General features: G+C 45.3%; 1 protein-coding gene and 1 long non-coding RNA gene across 6 annotated transcripts in view; one reads left to right on the top strand and one right to left on the bottom strand.

Annotated features, from left to right (window-relative positions):
- Nucleotides 1-3,483: 3,483 nt before the first annotated feature.
- On the bottom strand, nucleotides 3,484-9,629 carry LOC141739521 (uncharacterized). The gene is made up of 4 exons (XR_012585727.1): nucleotides 9,154-9,629; nucleotides 8,458-8,701; nucleotides 5,113-5,252; nucleotides 3,484-4,346 (listed from the first exon to the last, which is right to left on the bottom strand). It is a non-coding gene; the product is annotated as an uncharacterized LOC141739521 (long non-coding RNA).
- The window catches only part of NOL4 (nucleolar protein 4), a 196,610-nt gene continuing 184,449 nt past the window's right edge, over nucleotides 8,880-21,040 (top strand). For 2 of the 5 annotated variants that reach the window (XM_074576933.1, XM_074576931.1), the window contains exon 1: nucleotides 8,947-9,360. In XM_074576933.1, the coding sequence (XP_074433034.1) occupies nucleotides 9,094-9,360 (267 nt within the window). In that variant the 5' untranslated portion in view covers nucleotides 8,947-9,093. Of the gene's footprint in view, nucleotides 9,361-10,133; nucleotides 10,275-21,040 lie in introns of those variants that run through there. The other 3 variants (XM_074576932.1, XM_074576930.1, XM_074576934.1) reach the window with 3 other exon arrangements.

Raw genomic sequence — 21,040 nt, 5'->3', positions numbered from 1 at the left:
TTAATGGATAGCCGCACACCACTTCTGTTTATAAATCCTCGGTTGTTCCGAGAATTTTTTGTTTAATCAATTTGGTTGTTTGTGTTTACTTTTTAAAATTAATGATCTTTCTTGTGCCGTTATTGTTCATAATGAGGTTGTACTCAGCAAAACGTATTCAGTATTTTAAAAGGAACAGAGGGACGAGTATAAGGAGCGTGCAATAGATAAGATGCACTTGGTGAGTGGGGAAAAGTCACACGAGGGCAGATGCTATAGTTTATAGTGTTCTGCTGCTCAAAGTTGATGCTAACGGCACTGACTTGGTGTTTTGATGAAAACTTTATTCAGGACATTGAAACAGCGCATAAATGTCATCAAGTCAAAAGCTACCAGTAATGACAGTTTCTAAAAGGGCACTTTTTTAGTGAGGGTTCTGGGACCCTACACATAACAACCGCAAAACGTGCACGGTGTTTTCATTTAAGGAGCATGGCTAACTTATAGTAAAACTACAGTAGCAAAAATTTGGGAAGGCCTTTGAGCAAATTTCACCTGCGAAGTAAGATCAATTAGGTTAAAGGACCTGAAGCCCATAAAATAGTGAAGGAAGTAATACCTGCAACGAGAGGTGACACTCATTTCTTCTGTTTTGGTCTTCAGCTAGCAATCTCTAATGTTGTGAAGTGGCAGGAGGACTCGATGCTGCTGGCGCAAAAGTAAAATTTGGATGGTACTTTATACCAGGGAGGGATTAATGTTGTATTTTTCCAAATGTTTCAGATTGAGCAAGTCTCTTATTTTTTCCTTCCTCCACAGATTGCTCCTGTTGTAAGGAGGATGGTGCCAGCTGGTTAACCACACTCTGCTCCACTATTGGCTTTGTCTACTAGTGCCTGACATGACGGCTGTGGAGACATATCTGGAACTTTCTGGAAAAACTTCCAATTATCACATCTTCTTCCATGGTAATGAAGTTGGGAACGCTAACAGAGATAGGCTGCTAGCATTTTCAGCACTGCCTTATTAGTTCTGGCTTGGTTTAGACAATGCACTGGGTGATATTCCAGTAGCTGGTTCAGGCTGGTGTTGCTTTAGCTGAGAAAGGTGCATTACTTGTAGAAAGAATAAAAAAATCCTACACACACACAAAAAAAGTATAAAATCCTGTGTGCACACCTTCTCTTCCACGGTAAAAGCAATCAAAGTTGAATGTAAGGCATCATTATAACATTAAAAAACATTTTATGTCCACATACAAACCTAACACATTTGAAACTTTCTTTTTTTTCCACTCTGTGTCTCATATTTACTCCCTTTTCCTTTCTTTATTACTAAGGAAATGAGGACATTTGCATGAAAACAAGAGCTCAGATTCTTAAAAGTTTGTCTATTCCTACTTATATTTTCCTGCTCTGAAGGGATCGGAGCCTTCTGCAGAGGGTACCATAATTGCTTCCAACCAACGAGCTGTGATGAATAAGAAGCAGGAACTTTTAAACAAAGACCCTGTTTTCATGCAGATATTCTCAGTAATAAAGCATAGGGTAAAAGAAATATGTGAAGTTATGTTTTGCAGAACTGCTACTTAAAGCAAAGCAGCTTTGTAGAATAAAGCCGAGTCTGAATTTTTCTAACTGCAGCAAGGGAAAGTGAGTTTGTGTATTTTCCATAAGAGATTCCAAATGTCTCCAAAGAAGATTGTTAAAAGGCAAAGACGGAATATATCCCAATATTGTTCTCATCAGCATCATCAACATCACTCTACATGAAAAGATCCTAACGAGAATGAGGGCACCATTCTCCTGTTTCTTTATAAATCCAGGAACAAACAGCCGCTTTCCGCCAAAGATTTAGCAATCTTATAATTGTTCTTATAACCCATCTCCAAGTCATTGCCTTGGTCTACCTCCTCTTAATTTTCCAAAGTCAGCAGTAACTGACCAAAACCTACTGAAAAAACGTAGAGAGGAGTATTGGAATTGGAAACAAAAAAGAATTTGTAGGAAATGTTTATATTCAACAATAATGAATAGCTTAGGCTTTGCTTCATGTTAGCTCACTCGGTAGATAAATCAAAACCCAGAAGGCATTCATTTGCTTGCACTTTTCATACATTAATACCACCAGGTATCCACTTCTCTCGTTTCTGATCTCCTAAGCAGCAAACGCCTTGGAGCTATGATTAAGAACAACTTTCTAGAGCGGTTCTTTGCCAGGTAATATTGGTAGGTGGAACGGTGACTATTTTCTCCTCGCAGAAGCTGTGTCACAGCCGAGTCCTACCGCCCCAAGGTGACTGATTATTCAACCCCTCGGGGGATTTTGTCACGTACCTGAGACCAAAGGAAGACAGCAGAGACAAGCCCATGCGGTGCGTGAACACTGACCTCTACCTCCACAGTGCTCATCGGTGCTGCCATCACCGGGCTATAAGGAACAACAATAGACTTCCACTGAAATTCTCTCCAGAAAAGAGGAAAAGTGCTAGCAGGTATGCAGTTTAAAGCAAATCACTCAGAGCTGCGGTTTCTTTATTCCTCAGTGTGTCTCAAGACATTGAAGTGCTGCAGCAGGTCCAGAGAAGGGCAACGAACTTGGTGAACGGTCTGGAGAACAAGTCTTATGAGGAGCGGCTGAGGGAGCTGGGGTTGTTCAGCCTGGAGAAAAGGAGGCTGAGGGGGGAGACCTTATTGCTCTCTACAACTACCTGAAAGGAGGTTGTAGAGAGATGGCCGTTGGTCTCTTCTCCCAAGTAACAGGTGATAGGACAAGAGGAAATGGCCTCAAGTTGCGCCAGGGGAGGTTTAGACTGCATATTAGGAAAAAGTTTTACACCTAAAGGGTTATTAAGCATTGGAACAGGCTGCCCGGGGAAGTGGTTGAGGCACCATCCCCTAAAAGATGGGTAGACATGGTGCTTAGAGATATGGTTTAGTGATGGTTTTTGTCAGAGTTAGGTTGATGGTTGGACTTAATGATCTGAAAGGTCCCTTCCAACCCAGGCAATTCTATGATTCTATGATCTTCTCTCAGTTCAGCAAGGAAGATTTTCAGTCTGCACAGAAAGTGGACTTTCCATCATAACTCACGTGCATCGCAAGTTAGAAGTGTCAAAATAATTTTTCTAACTATGTCAGTGAACAAAACCACAAAAGAGACAGAAAACTCTTACCCTTAAAGGCTACCCTTAACCATCCAATAACTCCATATCAAGCACTGTGCTGAAATATGACGGGGCATGTTTTCTAAACACTCCTCTTTGGCAGAAGTTGGATGATAGATTTCAGCCAAAAGCCTTCACTTTTTTTCAGCCAGTTCTAAAAACTTGAAAGTGTCTTCTCAGCTTTTTCTATGGACTCAGCGCTACATCACCACAACACTAATTTTGTCTAGAAACACTGGCGACTTTAATGAGAGACATCAGGCCCCGTTCTGCCTAAGTCTTCACTTTCTATTGCCAGTGGACTTGTTAAAGCTGATAATTCCAAAAATACAATATTTATAACGTATTCATGATTTATTTTAAACCTCTTTCACAGCCTGATGCACATGAGGCAATTTAAATCGCCAAAACTCTGTTTTGCCACTAACACTTCATTACACTGAACGGAAAAGTTCACACATCTGTTGGTGTTGTATTGTTTTGGGCTGACGGCGCAGCAAACAACCCAGCAAGGCACAGATTTGGCTGTCTCCAAACCAGAGGACAGAAACTCTCATTTTCTGACAAAGGCAAGTGTGTTCTGCAGAAGAGCCTCCGTCCATGGCATCGAGGGACCAACGCAGCCCCTTTCCCCAAGGATGCTAATGGGGTTTCTTCAAGTTCAGCTGAGTAACGGGGTGTCACTAGAAGTCTTGACAGAAGGAGGGTCTGTGTAAGCCCCTTTCATTGCAAGGAGATTCCGGTCTGTGCTATTAAACCCTCTTAATTCTGATACCAAAAAAAACCCACAATGGTGAACCTAACCTCATGCAATTTTCCTTATCTAACTATAATCTTACGGCACTAATTTCAGAGTCTCAGGTGACTTAAAAACTGGGGATTAAAAATCCGCATTATAAATTCACCATACAAATTCTGCTGAAATTACTATAGATATACTTATATGGACATATGTAATGAGCACAGGTTATGCGGATATAGTCTACACTGTACATTTATGTAAAAGCGAAGTCATGTGCCGTGCAATTGAACATATTTAGTTCACAAATTCTTCATGGTAAGCATCATGTTTGTGTCCTTTGCTGATCCATTGCCTGGCACGGTGGGTTTCCAGGATGCTCCTAGGACTTCCAGCCAAGGGATTAATGGAAGCAGTAATAAAACGTCCGTACCTTTCACCAATGCAAATCAAAAATCCTCACTGTAAAACAAAGGAACAAATCCAGCTGAGTTAAATATTATGCTAGTTTCTGCTCTCCATCCCCACTCCAAACCACAGTTGGTTTTCATCCGCTTTTGTTTGTTCTCTCTCCTGTCATTAATCAGTTTGAAAAAATAATGAATATTTCTGGTTTCTTTAAGGCATGGTCAAAAGGCAACTGAATTTAGGAATTTGTGTCTGCTGAGAAGGCATATGGCTCTTTACGTGATCCAAAGTGGTACTCCTGGATATGGAATTATTTTCTGATATACTAAAGCACTCCTGCCTATTTCAAGCATTTCACTCATCCATGCTCTAACTGTCCAGACCACCACTCCCCACTACGTTGCATCTTCCTTTCTCCCCCTTGCTTTGTGAGCTTACTTTGGATTCAGGCAGAGTGCAGTACCAGTGTGATATGGAAGTTACCGAGACCCTCAGCAGGAGGTGGGTTTGAGAACAATTATCTGACAGAATTGTTTAGCAGTGCAGCCCAATCTGTGTGATGACCCTTTTTCTAAATGTAGATATAATGCCACATTAAAGTAATGTTACATCTCATAAAGCCTGCTGGGTGAGGGTTCAGCGAGGTTCCCCTCGTTTCCCTTCTGCACAGCAGTTCCTTTGTTACTGCCTCTCCTCCAGATCCTGTGATGGACGGGAGTCCCACGCGCCTCCAACACTAAAACGGGGCTGCCAAGATAATTTATGAGCCCTGAGGCCAACAAAAAGTCTCAGGCCTCCTTGGGTTATCTCTAAGTCCTACTTTTCTCCGCCCATTGTGCCGGCTTGTCCTCTCCGATTTTACAGATGCCAGGAGAGGTTTTGGCAACACAAGCATCCTTCAGCGTGCTGCTTTTAAACAACAGTCTTCTCCCAGCTTCGCCTGTGTTTGCGGCGGTGTTTCTAGACAGAAAACAGAAAAGCAGAGAGTAAACACAGGACGGGGGGGAGGGAGAGAGGAGTGGGGCAGCGATGGTGCCCCCGAGTCGAGTCAGGGGGGGAGATGGAGGCCAGGTTGTGGTTGCCCACATGCAGGGCCAGCCTGATGGACCAGCGTGGTCTGGCTGGGGCGTGCGAGGAAGGGCTTCTCACAGCTTTCTTAGCACCTTCCCTTTTTGCACTAGAAATACAGGCTCAGCATAAACAGTTTTGCTGGCACCGCAGCCCTCCCATGGCAGCCTTTTCCTGCAGTTGTGAAAGTGTAGGGTGCTCGTCACTGCCCAAGCCTGGGCAGCAAAAATCCACAGCTGCCTTTGCACCGGGTCCTTCCAGGCCCTGAGTGACTGGGACCCCAGGCACCGGCAAGATTTCTGCAGAGGACACTGGGTTAAAGCTGATAGATGAAAAGCTGGACGTGAGCCGACAATGTGCGCTCCCAGCCCAGAAAGCCAACCACATCCTGGGCTGCATCAAAAGAAGCTTGGCCAGAAAGTCAAGGGAGGGGATTCTGCCCCTCTGCTCTGCTGTGGTGAGACCCCACCTGGAGTACTGTGTCCAGCTCTGGGGGCCCCAAGATATGTAGGACATGGAGCTGTTGGAGCAAGTCCAGAGGAGGGCCATGAACATGATCAGAGGGCTGGAGCACCTCTCCTGTGAAGACAGGCTGAGAGAGTTGGTGTTATTCAGCCTGGAGAAGAGAAGGCTCCGGGGAGACCTTATAGCAGCCTTCCAGTACCTAAAGGGGGGGTCTACAGAAAAGACAGGGACAAACCTGTTAGGTTTTTGGCAGGGCCTGCTGCAACAGGACAAGGGGTAATGGCTTTAAACTAAAAGAGGGTAGATTTAGACTAGATACAAAGAAGAAATTTTTTACAAAGAGGGCGGTGAGACACTGGCACAGGTTGCCCAGAGAGGTGGTTGATGCCCCATCCCTGGAAACATTCAAGGTCAGGTTGTACGGGGCTCTGAGCAACCTGATCTAGTCGAAGATGTCCCTGATCATGGCAGGGGGGTTGGACTAGATGACCTTTAAAGGTCCCTTCCAACCCGAACCGCTCTGTGGTTCTATGAGCCCCGCAACCCCCTTCATTTCAGCGCCACGGAAGAGAAGGGGGTTTTAATTGATGTCGGCCTCACACCCCATGGCCGCACTACAAGCGCTGAGCCGTGTCACTCCCGCCCGTCGGGAGGAGCCCCGGCACGGTGCCCGGCGCAGCCCGGGATGCGCCGCCGCCGCTCCGCGGGGCGGGATTGCGCGGAGGATCCCGGAGGCGACAGGAGATGCGGGATGCGCTGGCGGGGCGGGCGGGAAGGTGATGCCCCGGGGAAGCGCGGCCGCCGCGGAGGGGCTTCGCTCTCCGTTTCCAGAGGAAAACCCGGCCCGGAGGCGCCCACGTGTCCCCGCTGGGACCCCCGCCGGGCCCGGCCGGTGCGCGGTGCGCGGAGTGCGCGGTGCCGTCGCTCCTCCCCCGCTCCGCCGGCCTGCGCGGACCGGCGGCGGGGCGTGGGGCGGGGGGGCGAGAAGAAGGGAGGGGGGGGGCATCCGCCGGGGGCGCGGAAGCCGCCAGCCCCCCGCCGCGGCCCTGCGCGCGTTTCTTGCTCCAATAAGCAATAATTAGGTCCTAAGCTAACGATGTGTCAGCTGATCCGCTCGCTCCGTCTGCGCGCCGGGAGGTGGCGGGGGGGTGGGGGGGTGGCGGCGCGGGGTGTGTGGGGGGGTGGGGGCTGCGCCCGGAGACATCGTCATGGAAACGCTGCCCTCGCCTCTCTCCCCCCCCCCCCGCCGCCCCCCCTCCACCCCACATCCCCCCCCATCCCCCGGGGGCTCCGCGTCGTCCCCCGCGCCCGCCATCGCCATCCCGACATGGGACAGCGCTGCCCGTCACCGCGCCGCGCCGCCGTCGCCACAGAAACTTTTGTCCCGGCGGCCAATCAGGGAGCACGCGGGGGGGGGCGCTGAGGGGAGGGGGGGGGCGCGGAGCGGCGCTGGGCCCGGCCCGGTGCGCCGCCGCCGCCAGCCCGCCGCGGAGCGCAGCACAGCGCGGGGAGCGGCGCAGCCCAGCGGCCCCCCCACACCGGTGCTACGCGAACACCCCTCCCAACCTCCCCCCCAACCACCACCCCCGGTGGTGAAAGCCGCCGGCGGGCCCGGGTGGGACGCTTGCCCCGGCCACCGAGGTGCCGGCTGCGGGCGGGGGCGCGGAGCCCGGCGCTGGATGGCGGAGGCGCGGGGCGGGCGCGGCCGCGAAGAGGCGACGAGAAGAAGCGGCGGCGCGGCGCCTTCCCCCCGCGGAGGGGGTGTCCTGCTCGGAGCGGCGGGGGAGCCCGGAGAGAGCGCGGACATCTCCGGCGTGAACTGAAACTGTGGCAAAGGGAGGGGGGGGGAAGAAAAATAATCAGGATTGCTTTTTTTTTTTTTTCCTTCTTCCCCCTTTAGAAAAAGGGGGTTTTGCTCAGCATCCGCACGCAAACTTACTTGAATGCCTTGTAGCCAGTTTAGCCCAGAGACCGGAGGATACCCCGCACCCGAGGAGTCCTACATGTGTGAGCACCATCATTACACTGGCAGAGCAACCGAGAGCCGCCTCCTTTCCTATACCAACATCCTCCTGGGACTGATATCTCTCTCCTCTGGTCCAATATCCGAGCCTGTCTCATCTATATCTGGTTTGGTGTTTTTTCCTTTTTTTTTATTTTTTTTATTTTTTCCTCCATCGGCTGGGATTGCTAAGTAAATAAATAGAGGAAAATTCCTAAAAGGGAATCTGAGAATTCAGTGGGACCGAATATGAGGAACTGAAATGCTCACAGACCATTATTATTATTTTTTAAATTAAAAAATATGTACTTAAAACGCGGATCGGATGTATTAGGCTTAGAAAATAGCAGGTAAGAACTTTCTTTCTTTCCAGTACCTTCATGCCCGGAGCGGGGATATCTGAAGCAAAGCCGCCCAGCCTTGGAATAAAGGGGGAGCAAAGAGACCAGTTTGCCCTTCACTGCTTCCTCCATCCTGCGCGGCGAGGCTGCTCTGGGGAGAGGCACAGCCCGCCAGGACAGAGACAGAAAGCCTTTCGAGAAGGCAGCCGAGGGCTGCCGGGGCGGAGGAGGGTGGGCTTTTTTTTCCTTCATTTTTTTTTTTTTTTTTTTTTTTTTTACCCCCCTTCACCTGCACTATCCAGGGTGAATCCGGGTGCAGCTGATGTATGGAAAAGAAGAAGGATCCGAGTCGATATTTTCTTTTCTCTTCGCTAAGCCGAGGGATAGAATTTTAATTATTTATCCACCCGAACCCTCTCCGGGTAAGACGCTGCTGGAGCCAGTGGGATAGTCCTGCCTTGCACAATTATTAAAGAGACTGATCACGTACCGTGGAAGGATAAGAGGAACCTCCACCAGCCCCGTTTCGCCTCCTGTGAAAAAAAATAATAATAATATGAAGGAGAACATTGCCACACTATTGAATTGATTGCTGCCCCCCCCATCCCCCTCCCGCCCCCCCTCACCCGCCCGAACCACCACCACCACAACAAAAAAAAAAAAAAAAAAAAGAAAAAGAAAAGAAAAAAAAATCCGCCGGGATCTGCCTGCGCCGGGACCTCCTTCGCTCCGGCTCGGAGGTGGATGATGCATTTTTCATGAGCGCTGGGTGAACAGGTGCAAAGTGCGGCGGGGCGGCCCGGCCCCGCACCCCGGCCCGCATCGGGGCGGCGTGTCCGTCCGTCCGTCCGTCCGTGTGTGTGTGTGTGTGTGTGTGTGCGCGCCCCGGCGTGTGTGCATGTGTGCGTGTGTGTGCTAGGAGATTATGGAGAGCAGCGACCGGGACATGTACCGCCAGTTTCAAGACTGGTGTCTCAGGACTTACGGGGACTCAGGAAAAACCAAGACGGTGACCCGTAAAAAATACGACCGGATCGTCCAGCTCCTGAACGGCTCCGAGTCGAGCTCCACGGATAATGCCAAATTCAAATTCTGGGTCAAATCTAAAGGCTTCCAGCTCGGCAACTCGGACGAGGTCAGTGGTGGTGCTGGAGGAGGGAAGCAAGTGCTGTACGTGCCAGTCAAAACCACGGTTAGTAGAGAATTGTCTTCCTTGTTCTATGTCGGCCGCTGCAGCCCGCTCCGGGAGCGAGAGGCACAGGGGGAGCCGCAGCCACAGTTGGCTCCTTCCTCCCTCTTCCCCCCAAGTCATCATCACCATGTTGCGTTTGCCTGTCACATTATACACCGCCGAGGTCTTTGTGGGTCCTTTTATTTAAAGCGATCGTGCGCGCAACGCACCCCGCCGGGTCGGTGTCGTTCTCGTCCTCGTTGTCGTGTGTGTTCCCCCCCCCACCCCCCGCCGCCCCGCTTCCCCTCCGTCCCCTCCCGGGCCGCCGCGGCGGGGTTTGGGGTGGCCCATTGTCCCGCCGCCCCGGCCATTGTGGCGGGGCCAGTGTCCCCGGGCAGTCGGTGGGGGCCGGTCGGTAGCGCACGGGGGTAGCCCGCCTGGCACAAAGCCAAGCCTGGCGCCGGTCGGTGATTTGGGGGTGGGGGGGTGGGGAGGATGGTGTTCCCCGGGATATCATTTTTTTTTTTCTTTTTTTATTTTTAATTATTATGAATGTTTATTGTTAGCCCGCAGCGCTGGAGCCGCCGAGCGGCACGGCTGTGCCAGGCTGGCTGTGCAAGCGCCGGCTGCGATAGTTAACGGCGGCGGGGAGAGAGAGGATGCTCAACAAAGGGAGAGAAAGGCGGGGGGGTGGGGGGGTTCCGCATGACCGAAGGGAAGGGTGTATTTTTGTTCCTCTTTCGGGGGTTGCACGAGTCTGGCGGCCCTAAGGCTTGAAAAACTCGGTTTGATGCGCAAGGGTAGCCTGGCATCCCCCGGCAGGCGCTGGAGCTGCGGAGCTCGGCGCAGGTCTGACAGCGGGAGAGCTATTATGTTTGGTGGTGGCAGAGGCGACAGATTTTCCTATTTAAGAAGATGGGGACTGTTGGCTGCAAGTAGGTTTTTTTGCCTATTGAACTCTCTTAATGTATCATTATTCTTACTTCTCATGCTCTGGGTCACGCAAGCTAAGCTTCTTTTGTTTGTACGTGGGGCGGGTGGGGATGGGGAGCTGAGAAAGGAAACCCGGCAATTAAAAATATTCCTGCCTGGGCATTTGGCTTGGATGAGCAATATTCACCTCTTTTTTTCTCTCTTTCTTTTTTTTTTTTTTTTGGTGGAGTGGCAGCTTATTCTGACCTAACGGGAAGGTTGCTGGGTGGCGCAGCAAAGGGGGCTTCTTGGAAAGTATTCTGGGTTGGGTTGTGACGTAGGCTGCTGGGGAAATCTGCCTCTCTCTGCCTTGCTGAAGTCATAAACCTGGGCATTCCTGGGGGCCGGCTTGTATTTGCCCCCTTGTCATCAATGCCATCGTGGCTGTGAGGAGGCAGAGGTGGGAAATTAATTTCAAGGAGCTTACAAATAGGAAGATTGAAAGTGAAAGAGAAGCTCTGGACAGAGTTTGTTCCCTCTCTATGGTTTTTATTCACCAAAGCGTTCTAGGTCTGCCTATAGATGCAGGTAATTTGGCAGTTTTCTGTTCTAGCGTTAGATGACTGATTGCGAATCTCTGACCCCAGAGGGTATTGTAGATACAATTTATAACGAAAATGATGTCTCAAGCAGAAGTCTCCGATTAGTCTGGTATTTTTTAACATCTCCTCTGCTTATCGAAATAATCATTTTGGAGAGCCAGTAGGCAAGATCCTTTATTCCTAAGACTATTCTTTTCACTGCAAGTTCAAAACTGTAAGCAAATTCAGTTTTTTTTTAAAATCATATCAACTACACTTCTAAATAAAAAGGCCAACCTTCATTTTACATGATGGAATTTAAAAATTAAGTTCTACTCTGGGCCTCTGAAACGCAAGACTCAGTGATGATCACCTTGCCTGTTTTCTCTCACCTTTGCCAGGCCAATAAAGCCCGGAGTCCCACCTTGCATCCCTTCTTCTATTTTCTTTTCAGATCAAATAATCACATTTTTTTCTCATTTTTCTTTCCTTCAGAGATTTCAGTCAGAGGTTGAGTGCCTTGCTGGTCTTACCTTTGTTCATTTGGGGGAATCATAGCCTCTCTGTACATTCCTATATATGTGTTTATATTCATATAGAAGCAACCAAGCAGGCATTCTAATAAAATAAGGATGCCTGCTAATAAAACCAAGAAAGGAAAGTCAGCATGACCTATCTGGAAGCAATTCCCAAATATCTGTACATTACTTGAACAATGACATATAAAATCCTTACAGAGAAGGTCTTGCATGTAGGTAAAATTTCCTCCTGCTGGCCGACATAAATCTGTTGTCCAACACAAGTGAGAAAAGGTGATACTCAGCAGTCATAAAACATTCAGCTCTCAGAAACAAATGCTGCCCATCTCCTAAACCCATGAATCTGGTGTCACTATCCCATCACAAAAGGCAGAGGAGCATTTAAGTAGACGTGTGGGGTGGCAATGGTTTGTATGAGCCACTGCCAGGGCAGGGGCAGTGCCTGCCAGGCGCTGAAGGCTCAGAAACAAGCTGGTTGACAGAACAGGGATGCAGCCCCTGGCCTGGAGAAAGCCAGCGGCAAAACTCTATTGACTTCAAGAGGCCTAGGATTTCACCCAGCCAGGGATGATAAGTTATAAGGGGAAAGACTGGATTCTCATCAGACAGTAATTGTTGGTAAGCCTTAAAAGCCCATTCTCTCATTTCTTTAACTCTTACTAATTATTTAAGAGTTTATTAATTTTTGACCATTTAGAAACATCCCCACTGTTTTGGTTTTTCCTCTCTCTGTTATCCCGTACAGTTGAGCTCATCCAATCTGCAGAGAGAGCCACAAACAGTAACAGATCCCCAAACAGTGAATCTCTCCCTCTTCTTGTCCATCATTTGATCTCACCATAGGTAAAAGTAATTTCAATTTAAAATCAATCACTGCTGGCAGCATGAGCGCTCCCTCTGCAGTAACAGGATGGATGAAATTACAAGTTGGACTCTACAGTCACAAGCTAGTCAAAAATAAGCAAATATTCAAATAGTTCATTAGGAATTATTCTCTCCTTGAAGCTTTAAGATTTGCTGCTCGGCTTTGCTGTCAGCCAGAGAGATTTGCTCCTGATGGTGCTGTAATCCACTGCTGCTGGTAATTAGACATCATTACTGCTGCGTTAAAGGGAAAGAGAGAAGGAGAGAGGACAGGCTGGGGCTAATTAACTACTTGATTCTAATGAAAGAAAGAGAGCCTGATAGCAACTGGGAGGTTGCACCGGAACAGGCTAGATGTACAACACAGACTTAATTGAAGCAGGGGTGTCTTGCAGTCTCACAGTAGCTGAGGTTTGGTCTACTTTCATATTCTGTGGGCAGTAGCGCGCAAGGTATTATCCTGTTTTTTCCTTGCCTGGTTGGTAAGTAGCTCAAAATCACAGGCCCATCTTCAATCTCCTGTTTAAGCATGCCAGCAAGGAGAATGCATAGATGATTATGTGCCAGCTTAATCTATTTTATGGGTACGGTCTCCTCAAGAGCAACAGGAACAAATCAATTTCTGCATGTTCATATCCCTCTGTGGCCTAGGAGATGCACTTTTGGTCACCAGGCAACAACATCCCCTGCAAAACAGCCATTTTAGGTCCGGAGTGGGACAGCATACAGCAAGGTATTCCTAGACGCAACCTATAAGCGAGTATCTCACTTCTGCAACTTTTCAGATTGCTACTGTTATCACCGTAGGTTTTCTTTCACTAAGCCCAAGCTGCACTTTCTGAAAGTAGTGAAATTATGCCTAGCCTAGATGCACTGTATAAACGTGTTAGGCCAACAAATATGCCAAATGGCTGACAGTATGGGCTTCTAATGGTTAGTACTCACAATCCATGAGGAGGCGTGGAACTAATATTTCTAGTACAATATCTTTTCTAACCGTGTACATGATTTTTATGGTTGATTTTTTGGTGTGTATTTTTTGCATAGTTCTTTAACTGAAACTATTTATCGACTGGCAACTTGAAAACAAATTTATTTTCACTACTTTTCTTTCTCTTGCTTGATGTTGTCCATAGAAACAAATATGGCTCCTAAAATCAGTCTTGATTTAAAAATATATTATAAAATAATGTCCCAAGCTGTATCAGCAGATTCTAAGCAGAACTTTCCTTTAAAAAAGAAGGGCCAAGATGACTGCAGGATACCTCTCAAATGCAGAATTTACACGGTATTAGCAAACTAATAGAATATAACCTCAAAGGCCAAGTTCAGATTGCTTTTATGTATTATTAATTTGAAATGACTTTAATGAAATCACAAGTCTAATAATGTATGAATTTTCCTATGTCTTCTTTTATATTTTCCAACTATAAGCATAGAATGAACTTTCTTTCAGAACCCGCATTTTGTCCTGTTTAGTTAAATCTTTAGATCCTCCAGGAGGATCTGGTACCTCTTGGATTGCCACCAGCAGCCCAGTGGGGCTCTCTGCAGGTGCAGGGCTGTACTACTGAACCCGATTACAGGATTTAGGGCTTTAAAATTACAGGCCAGTCAGTTCTATGGAACAAGCTGTATCCCAGCCCACCTCTTGTTCTAGTAGATGGACGTATCAGTTTATGGTTCATTCGATTTTATATAAATGACTTTGCTTATGAACAATAGAAGAAACAGATCACAGTATAAATAGCTTGTATGTCAAAATATGGTGCTTTAAATTATCTTATGCTTTAAATTGTTCATTATTTTAGGGCATTTTATAGCAATCTGAAAATATGCAGCTTTGCTTCACTACGTTTCTCCCCGTTTTTGTAGCCATCGATATAAAAAATGAATTAAGGGGTTTGTCAAATATATATTGGTAGCTCTGTAGCCTACTGAACTGCCAGCACATAATGGCAGTAAGTACCACAGAAAGGTGATGCTGAGGGTGAGCTATAATTTATCCCAAGGTACAATTCCGCGGTAGTTTACAGTCCCCTTAAATGCACCTTCCAGGCTCAGAAGCGGCATTCGAGCCCTGCCGTATCCCTCTCATTTTTAACTGCCCACCATGTTTTCCTTAACCCCTGTCCGGGTCTGCAGAGCTTTGTCTCCTCCAGTTACCCGCAGCCTCTGCCCTGCCGGTTTGCAGACCTCCTGACGGCCTCGGTGAGGAGGGATGCTGGTGAATCAGACAGACAGTGCTGGAAAATGGTCATAGCAGATGGAACAAAACTGGTTTAGCTGGCAACTCTTAACGCAGGCATTCAACGAGGTGTTCATGAATAAAGAGAATAACTCTGTCCTGAAATTTAAAAATGTTAAAGCGGCCATATGTAAGCTGCCATCTCCACATGCGTGTGTGTGAGAGAGAGGCAAAGGGAGAGGAGGATCTGAGAGTTCTTGGTAACAATGTTAAGCTAGAATTTTCCAAAGAAACGTGAGCCAAAGAGAGCAAGTTTTTAAAGAGGGAACATTTTAAAGCTTCTCTTCTGCAAAACTAGAAACTGTTAATATTACTTTAGAAATGTTTAATAGGGTGGAGCAGCACCGTAACAAAACTTACTACTGATATACCCATCCCATGCATGTAATGAGACAGGATGACAGATTCAGTGCTATCCCCTGGTACAGGCCAAGCTTGTAGCTCGAAAGCCCAAACCTTTCCCGCGTTCCAAGCTAAAACCTCCCAGTTTAATTTTCACGCTGCTGTGACCCTTTGCCGAGAAGACTGAGGCGATGGTGAACCTGGTGCTTCAGTGTCTTACCCCCAGCCTCTTGCCGGGGAAGCTGCACTAGATTCAGTCGTGGTGCAGCAGGGCAGGGACTCCGGCCCTGGCGCTTCAGCCCTGATTTTCTTCAGAGGTGCTGTGTGTTGTTTCTGTGGCTACGTAGCTACGTGATCAGTGAGATATAAGCAGGCATTTGCTAGCAGGTTGGTGCTAAAATGGCCTGATAGGCACCAGTACAGCATAATGGGACTTCTTCTCATCTTTTTATGGAGACTGTTCCTTTCACTAACTTTTGGGGTGATCACCATCGTTCTTGTTCAATGCTTTAGACAGAAAGGAGACACAAGCCAGAGAGAGTATACACATACATACACAGAAGGACTCCGTGTAGAGAAGGCTTACCACGAACACAGGCCCCCATGAGAAGGCAGCTAATGCTGGTGCTGGACGAATACGGGAGTTAATGATTCAAATTTCATTTTACACTACAGAAATAAATTAAAATTGGCTGACACTGAACCTGTCTGCTGTTGAAAGGAGGCAACCAGCAGCTGTTGGTTTTGGTCTGAAGGAAGCTATTTGGGTCCTGATCTTGCCCTGTATGCAGGATACACCTGTTGAGCGCTTGCTGGTAAAAGAGGAACAAAACAAGCAGGGCAAATGTTGAAGAGAGATATAAATGAGGTAGATGGGGAGAAAGACCATAAGACAGTATGGCAGGAAACACTCTCCAGCAGGATCCTACCAGATTCTGCAGCCTCCTGTGCACCACAGAGCATCACAGGAATCTTTTGTTCCTCGTTGAGTAAGTTGACCCTGATCGACAGAGCCTCCAAAATGAGTAGAGCTTTCCAGGACATAAAAGATATTTTGATCTTGTATATGTCATTTTAAACTTGCCAGAAGTCTCTCTTGACTTTAGGAAACTCAGGAGGTAGGAGCTGCTGCATGTGAGTTGTATGCATTGTCCTACAGCAGCGCCGAAAGTGATCCTGTAGCTTTCTTAAATTACCTTTCTGTTCTGTTTAAATAGATGAACCTCAAAACCTTACATTTCCACTAGTGAGGTATTTTTTTAATGGTTTATTAACATAAAGTATCCAGGTAGGCATTGCCAATATCCAGGAAAGACTTGCTACAAGTTATGGCAGCGAGCATTCTTCTGGATGCAAATGGATTTTCTTAGCGATGATCAACTTTATCACAGGCAGTTGTACAGGCTTCTAACTGCTTATTCAATAACTCTGCAAGCTGCAAAACCTGACAGTTATTATGTACCTCTGCAGGGATTAAAGCTAGTTGTTGAAATTGAATTGCAGGGTTTGAACCATTTAGTTGTATATGTGGATACTTTTCGACTTAAAGGGCTAGCTGTAGTGAACATTTTACTTAACAAATCTGATCTATGTTAAAGTTAACCTCAAGTAAAGACTTTTTTTAGATATAAATATTCTGTATAGACTTGGAAGAACAACTTTTATTAAATGACCTACTTGAGCCTAGGATGAAACTCATTCAACCTTTTTCACTGGAGAGCCTGTAATTAAGCTCCTCTGGGAAATGAGAGGTTATATACATCATATTGCCAGTTAAAATCTGTGTGTCTGAAAGTTTTGTAAATTTTTTTACCCCAGAGTTTGTGATACAAAAAGAGATGGATGTGATAACATTTTGCCTGTATTTAAGAAAATTTAGGGGGTGATATCACTTGAACATAAAGGATTTATGACTCTAACTCACAATTTTTAAATGTGTATGTCTTGTGATTGCTGTCTTTGTTGCCTATGGACTTACGCGTACCACTACCAATACTGCCAGCTGGATTTTGTAGAAAACTTTTGTTCAAGGCAGATCCAGAGCTGAAGTAGCTGCCACTAAATCATGACCTCTCTGTAGGCTAAAGCCACACTATGTTGGCATGTGGCAAATCAAACTTGCGAATGGACAAATGCTCACTACCCTGAGCTGACAGAAGTATATATACAAGTATTTAGATATAATAAGACAAGAACACCTAATGTATGGCCGGAGGTTTCACCAGACAGGAAAGACAAGGAGTATAAGAAGGTTTCGCAGAACTTCATTTTTCAGTATGTATCTATCTTCTCTGCTGTGCACGATGAGGAAACACCTGTCCTGGTATCAAGATACTAAATTGTAGCGCATCACCAGGATTAATACAAATCCAAGAACACTAAAGACCTTAAGAATGAAGTAACTAAAATATTATTAAAATATATCATTTGCGACTATGGACGGCAATCATACTGGAAGAAGATGGCCAAAAATGTACTAGAAAGAGGAAAAAAAAAAAGTGGTAAAGATAGTTAATAGAAATGACGGACCAGTGAACCATATTTCAACACCAGGAAAAAAAAATCAATAAGAAAATCATTAAAACCAGAGTTGTTAAGTGTCAATATGAACTATACCTGGTTGATACAACTAGTTTGGATTTTGTGAGGTTAGTTATGTTCCTCCAACCTGTTATGTTCAGAAGCCTTTTAAATAATTTTCAGGTGACATTGGCTGTGGCTTCCTTCTGAAATTAAACCAATCTGATACTGACTTTACTTTGGCTATGATGACAAATTAAAGCTGGTGAAGAGTTGGGAAGCCATAGGAAGCATTCGAGAGGGATACAAATGCAGTCCAATGTGTGTATATACACACACGTAAGTATACACGTACACACATAACATTCAGACAAACGAAGGGGTTTCAACACTGGATGGAAATGCAAATTAATTAGGTTAAGCAAGTCAAGAAAGAATTGGGAGGGAAAATAGAAATATCATAACAAAGGAAAAAAGGAGAAATCATGGCAGGCAGAATTCCCTACAGACTGTTGCCAGTTAATTTACATTTTATGCCATTGTGACATTAGCTTTTTGAAAGGAAAGGAAGAATTCAAGCTTTTCAATCATATTTAAAATGTATAGAATTAGTATAACCTCTCAAGGGAAATATTTAGGAATAATTTCAAACAAATCAATAAGCACATCTTCAATAAGCATAGCAGGGATAACAAAAATCAGCATTAAGAAAAGCATAGAGAATCATATCAAAAACTTAATTCTTCTTGTTAATTAAATGGTATGTCCTTGTCTTTAATAACATGCTTAGTGTATTTACCTCATCTCTAAAAGGTCATGACAGATGAAAGGTCCAGGGAAGGTAACTAAGCTAATTAAAGAAAAAGGGTACTTATAAGAGAAATAGATTTTAATGGTTATGCCACCCAGAAAGACGAACGTTAAGAGAACATGCATAGTAGAAAACAGACATGTAAGGACGTAGAAAGAAGCTGAGCGAAATGTGGTGTAAATACTGATGAACAGCAGAGAGAGAAAATTCGTCAGCCACCCTTTTTAATCCTATTCCATCTTCTAAGACTCCTTTGACAACCATCTCAAAAGGTAAATTCAAAGCTAGGCCATTGTTTCACAGCCCGTGGTGTTGCGAGTGGCAAGTCTGCATTGCAGCCCCTAGAGAAACTGGGGTTGATTCAGCCAAAATGTCTTCCAAGGATTTTACAAGAGGATGATAGCTCCGTGGTGCTCGTAAGGATGTAGTGTGCTCTTTACGTCAGTTCAGCTTTGCTGGCTGGAGCAGAAGTGAGGACAAGGTCACGTTCATGCCCTTCCTGCTCTCTGCCCGTGGGAGCAGGGACATCGGTCATGGCACTGTCTTGCTGCCTTGCTGCTACCTGGTGTCTTAGAGCATCTCCCCAGTGTTTTCCCGTAAAGCGTCTATCAGGGTTTGTCGTGTTCCAGCCCATACAGTCAACGCAAGGAAAGACTTGTGGAGCATGGTGAAATCCCAGCATCTTCCCTTCCCCCTTGTACTGAACTTCAGTATTGCTGGTGGTCTCAGCCTTCATGCTCTTGTTTCATGAACGGATTATTAAGTTTTAGGTATGTGTTCTTAGATTGGCTGAAGCTAGCAGTGGAAAATAATTATTGCACAATGCACCTGGATGCACCGTATTTTGTTAAGGGATGTATTTGTTTATTTACTAAGTGCTGAGCTCTGAAACATCTTTTGCGGGCTCCCTTGGAGATGGGGGCTAGATGGTTTGTTGGTCAGTTTGACTAGCGGTTTCTATGGCTCATTGCTGTAGTGATATTACTAGTTTGGAGGAAGGAAGGGGACCATCAAGTTTCTGAGCTCCAGCACTACCCTATGTGGACCAGTGCATGAGATCACTCTGATTTATACAGAACGTTTGCAATGAACCACCTCCGTTTTCCAATTTACTCCACTTGTGATGAGAAGTAACATGCAGTTTTCACATCCGTATTTTTGTCTACTTGTGCTAGTATTTTTTGTGTCTAGTTCTTGCAACTATTACCAAACTCTTACTACGGTGGGAAGAAAAAGAAAAAAAGAGCAGAATTATTAGAGAATTTATTGCAAATATGAGAGGAAATGAGCTCATTCAAATTATCACAATTTCTGGAAGACTTTGCTTTTGACCAGTCTGACCAGCAAATGTGACATATATATAATTAGATGACTCGTCCCATTGCATTTCTCAAGAAACTGCAGTGGAAAAGGAAAAAGAATGTAACATTCTTTTTCCCCTTAATCTAGACATAGTCTTTTTTTTTTTTAATGACATCTTTTGATAACCTTTATCTTCTTGTATTCTGAGAGTTCAGCAAAGCCCCACGGCCATGGTTGCCATAATACCGAAGTATTTCATTCGTAGTGAGCAAACAGCTCAGGCTTCTTTTAATGAGTGCTATATTCCAGTTCCAGGCATCTGTCTAAAACCTGTAGTTCAGACAGACCACATCTATTTACCCCTTTTTGTCTAAATTTGGACTTATCCAACAAGGAAATGGGGTAGTAAGTTCTGTATAGATGCAGCAGCAAAACCCAGAACTTCTCAAGAAGACATATATTGTAAACTCATTGCACTTTGACCCTGCTTTTTTAGAAAACCTTCATAAATCCTCTGCTGCGTTTTACCAGTGCACAAGGCCCGGTTATCATTGTTTGTGTGTAACTGAGAGTTGAATTGGGCATATGGTGAGCTTTCAAGGAGTTTAATTTGCACTGAAGCAAATAACAAAGCAATATAAATAAAGCTAGGTCTAGAGCTGAATAAAGCCAGTTAAAATAAAACTACTTCATTTTTAATTGCCCTTCTGTACAGCAAATTCTAGTATTCTCTTCAAATCAGCCCAATTTTGGCAAGACTTTGAGGAAACTGTGAACTGAAAAGATTGTTTTTACCTGTATTCCTAATTGAACCCTACATTTTCAACTTGAACCAAAAGGACTGCTTGCAAAAACTGAGTAGGAAAAGGCATTCTTAAATTGGAGAAAGCAGGTCAAAATTTATTACTAATAATAAGTAGAACATTTTAATTAATAGAATTCTAATGAACTATGTCTTTTCGCTGCTTATCGTTGAACTTTAACAAATTTATAGGTAATTACCAGGGTTTTTTTTAGAAATTTAATTCTTAATAAATGTAAAGTCGGGAAAAATTTCACATATACAGACTTTAAAAATTTTAACAAATTTGGCATTATGATGCTTGCTGTAATTTGAAAGCAGGGAAATAAACAAAGTACAATATAGATGGTTATGTGAAAATATTTTAAAGTGAATTTGTACTTTGCCTAATAGATACAAAGAGTAAACTAACAGACCTACAAAAAAGCTGGAAAACTGTAGCTGTAGGAAGTTGGAGGAGTCAATCCGGTAAAATCTTTGAGGCTTTGAAGGACCAGTTCTGTCATCCTAATTTGCACTGGATGAAATCCCCTCCTGGGATAGGACCAGCAGAAGGTCTGTGAATCATTTTTTTTTTTGGCACAAGGATTACGCCCGTGTTTTGAAGACATAATGCAGTCCTTGGGTGATGCTCAGGCTTTGTAATGGCCAGTGCCCAGGGAAGCCAGTCCACCCACAAAGCATTCCGCCATGTGCAACTCAACACCCCAAATCAGGTGGCCACCTGACTGGGTGGCAGACTGAAGTCTCAATAGGATACGTTAAGATAAAGCTTTTTCT

The sequence above is a fragment of the Larus michahellis genome, chromosome 2, assembly GCF_964199755.1.
Source record: "Larus michahellis chromosome 2, bLarMic1.1, whole genome shotgun sequence".
NCBI classification, from domain to species: domain Eukaryota; kingdom Metazoa; phylum Chordata; class Aves; order Charadriiformes; family Laridae; genus Larus; species Larus michahellis.
Note: the sequence above shows the minus strand (reverse complement) of the source record. Positions and strands in the feature narration are given on the sequence as shown.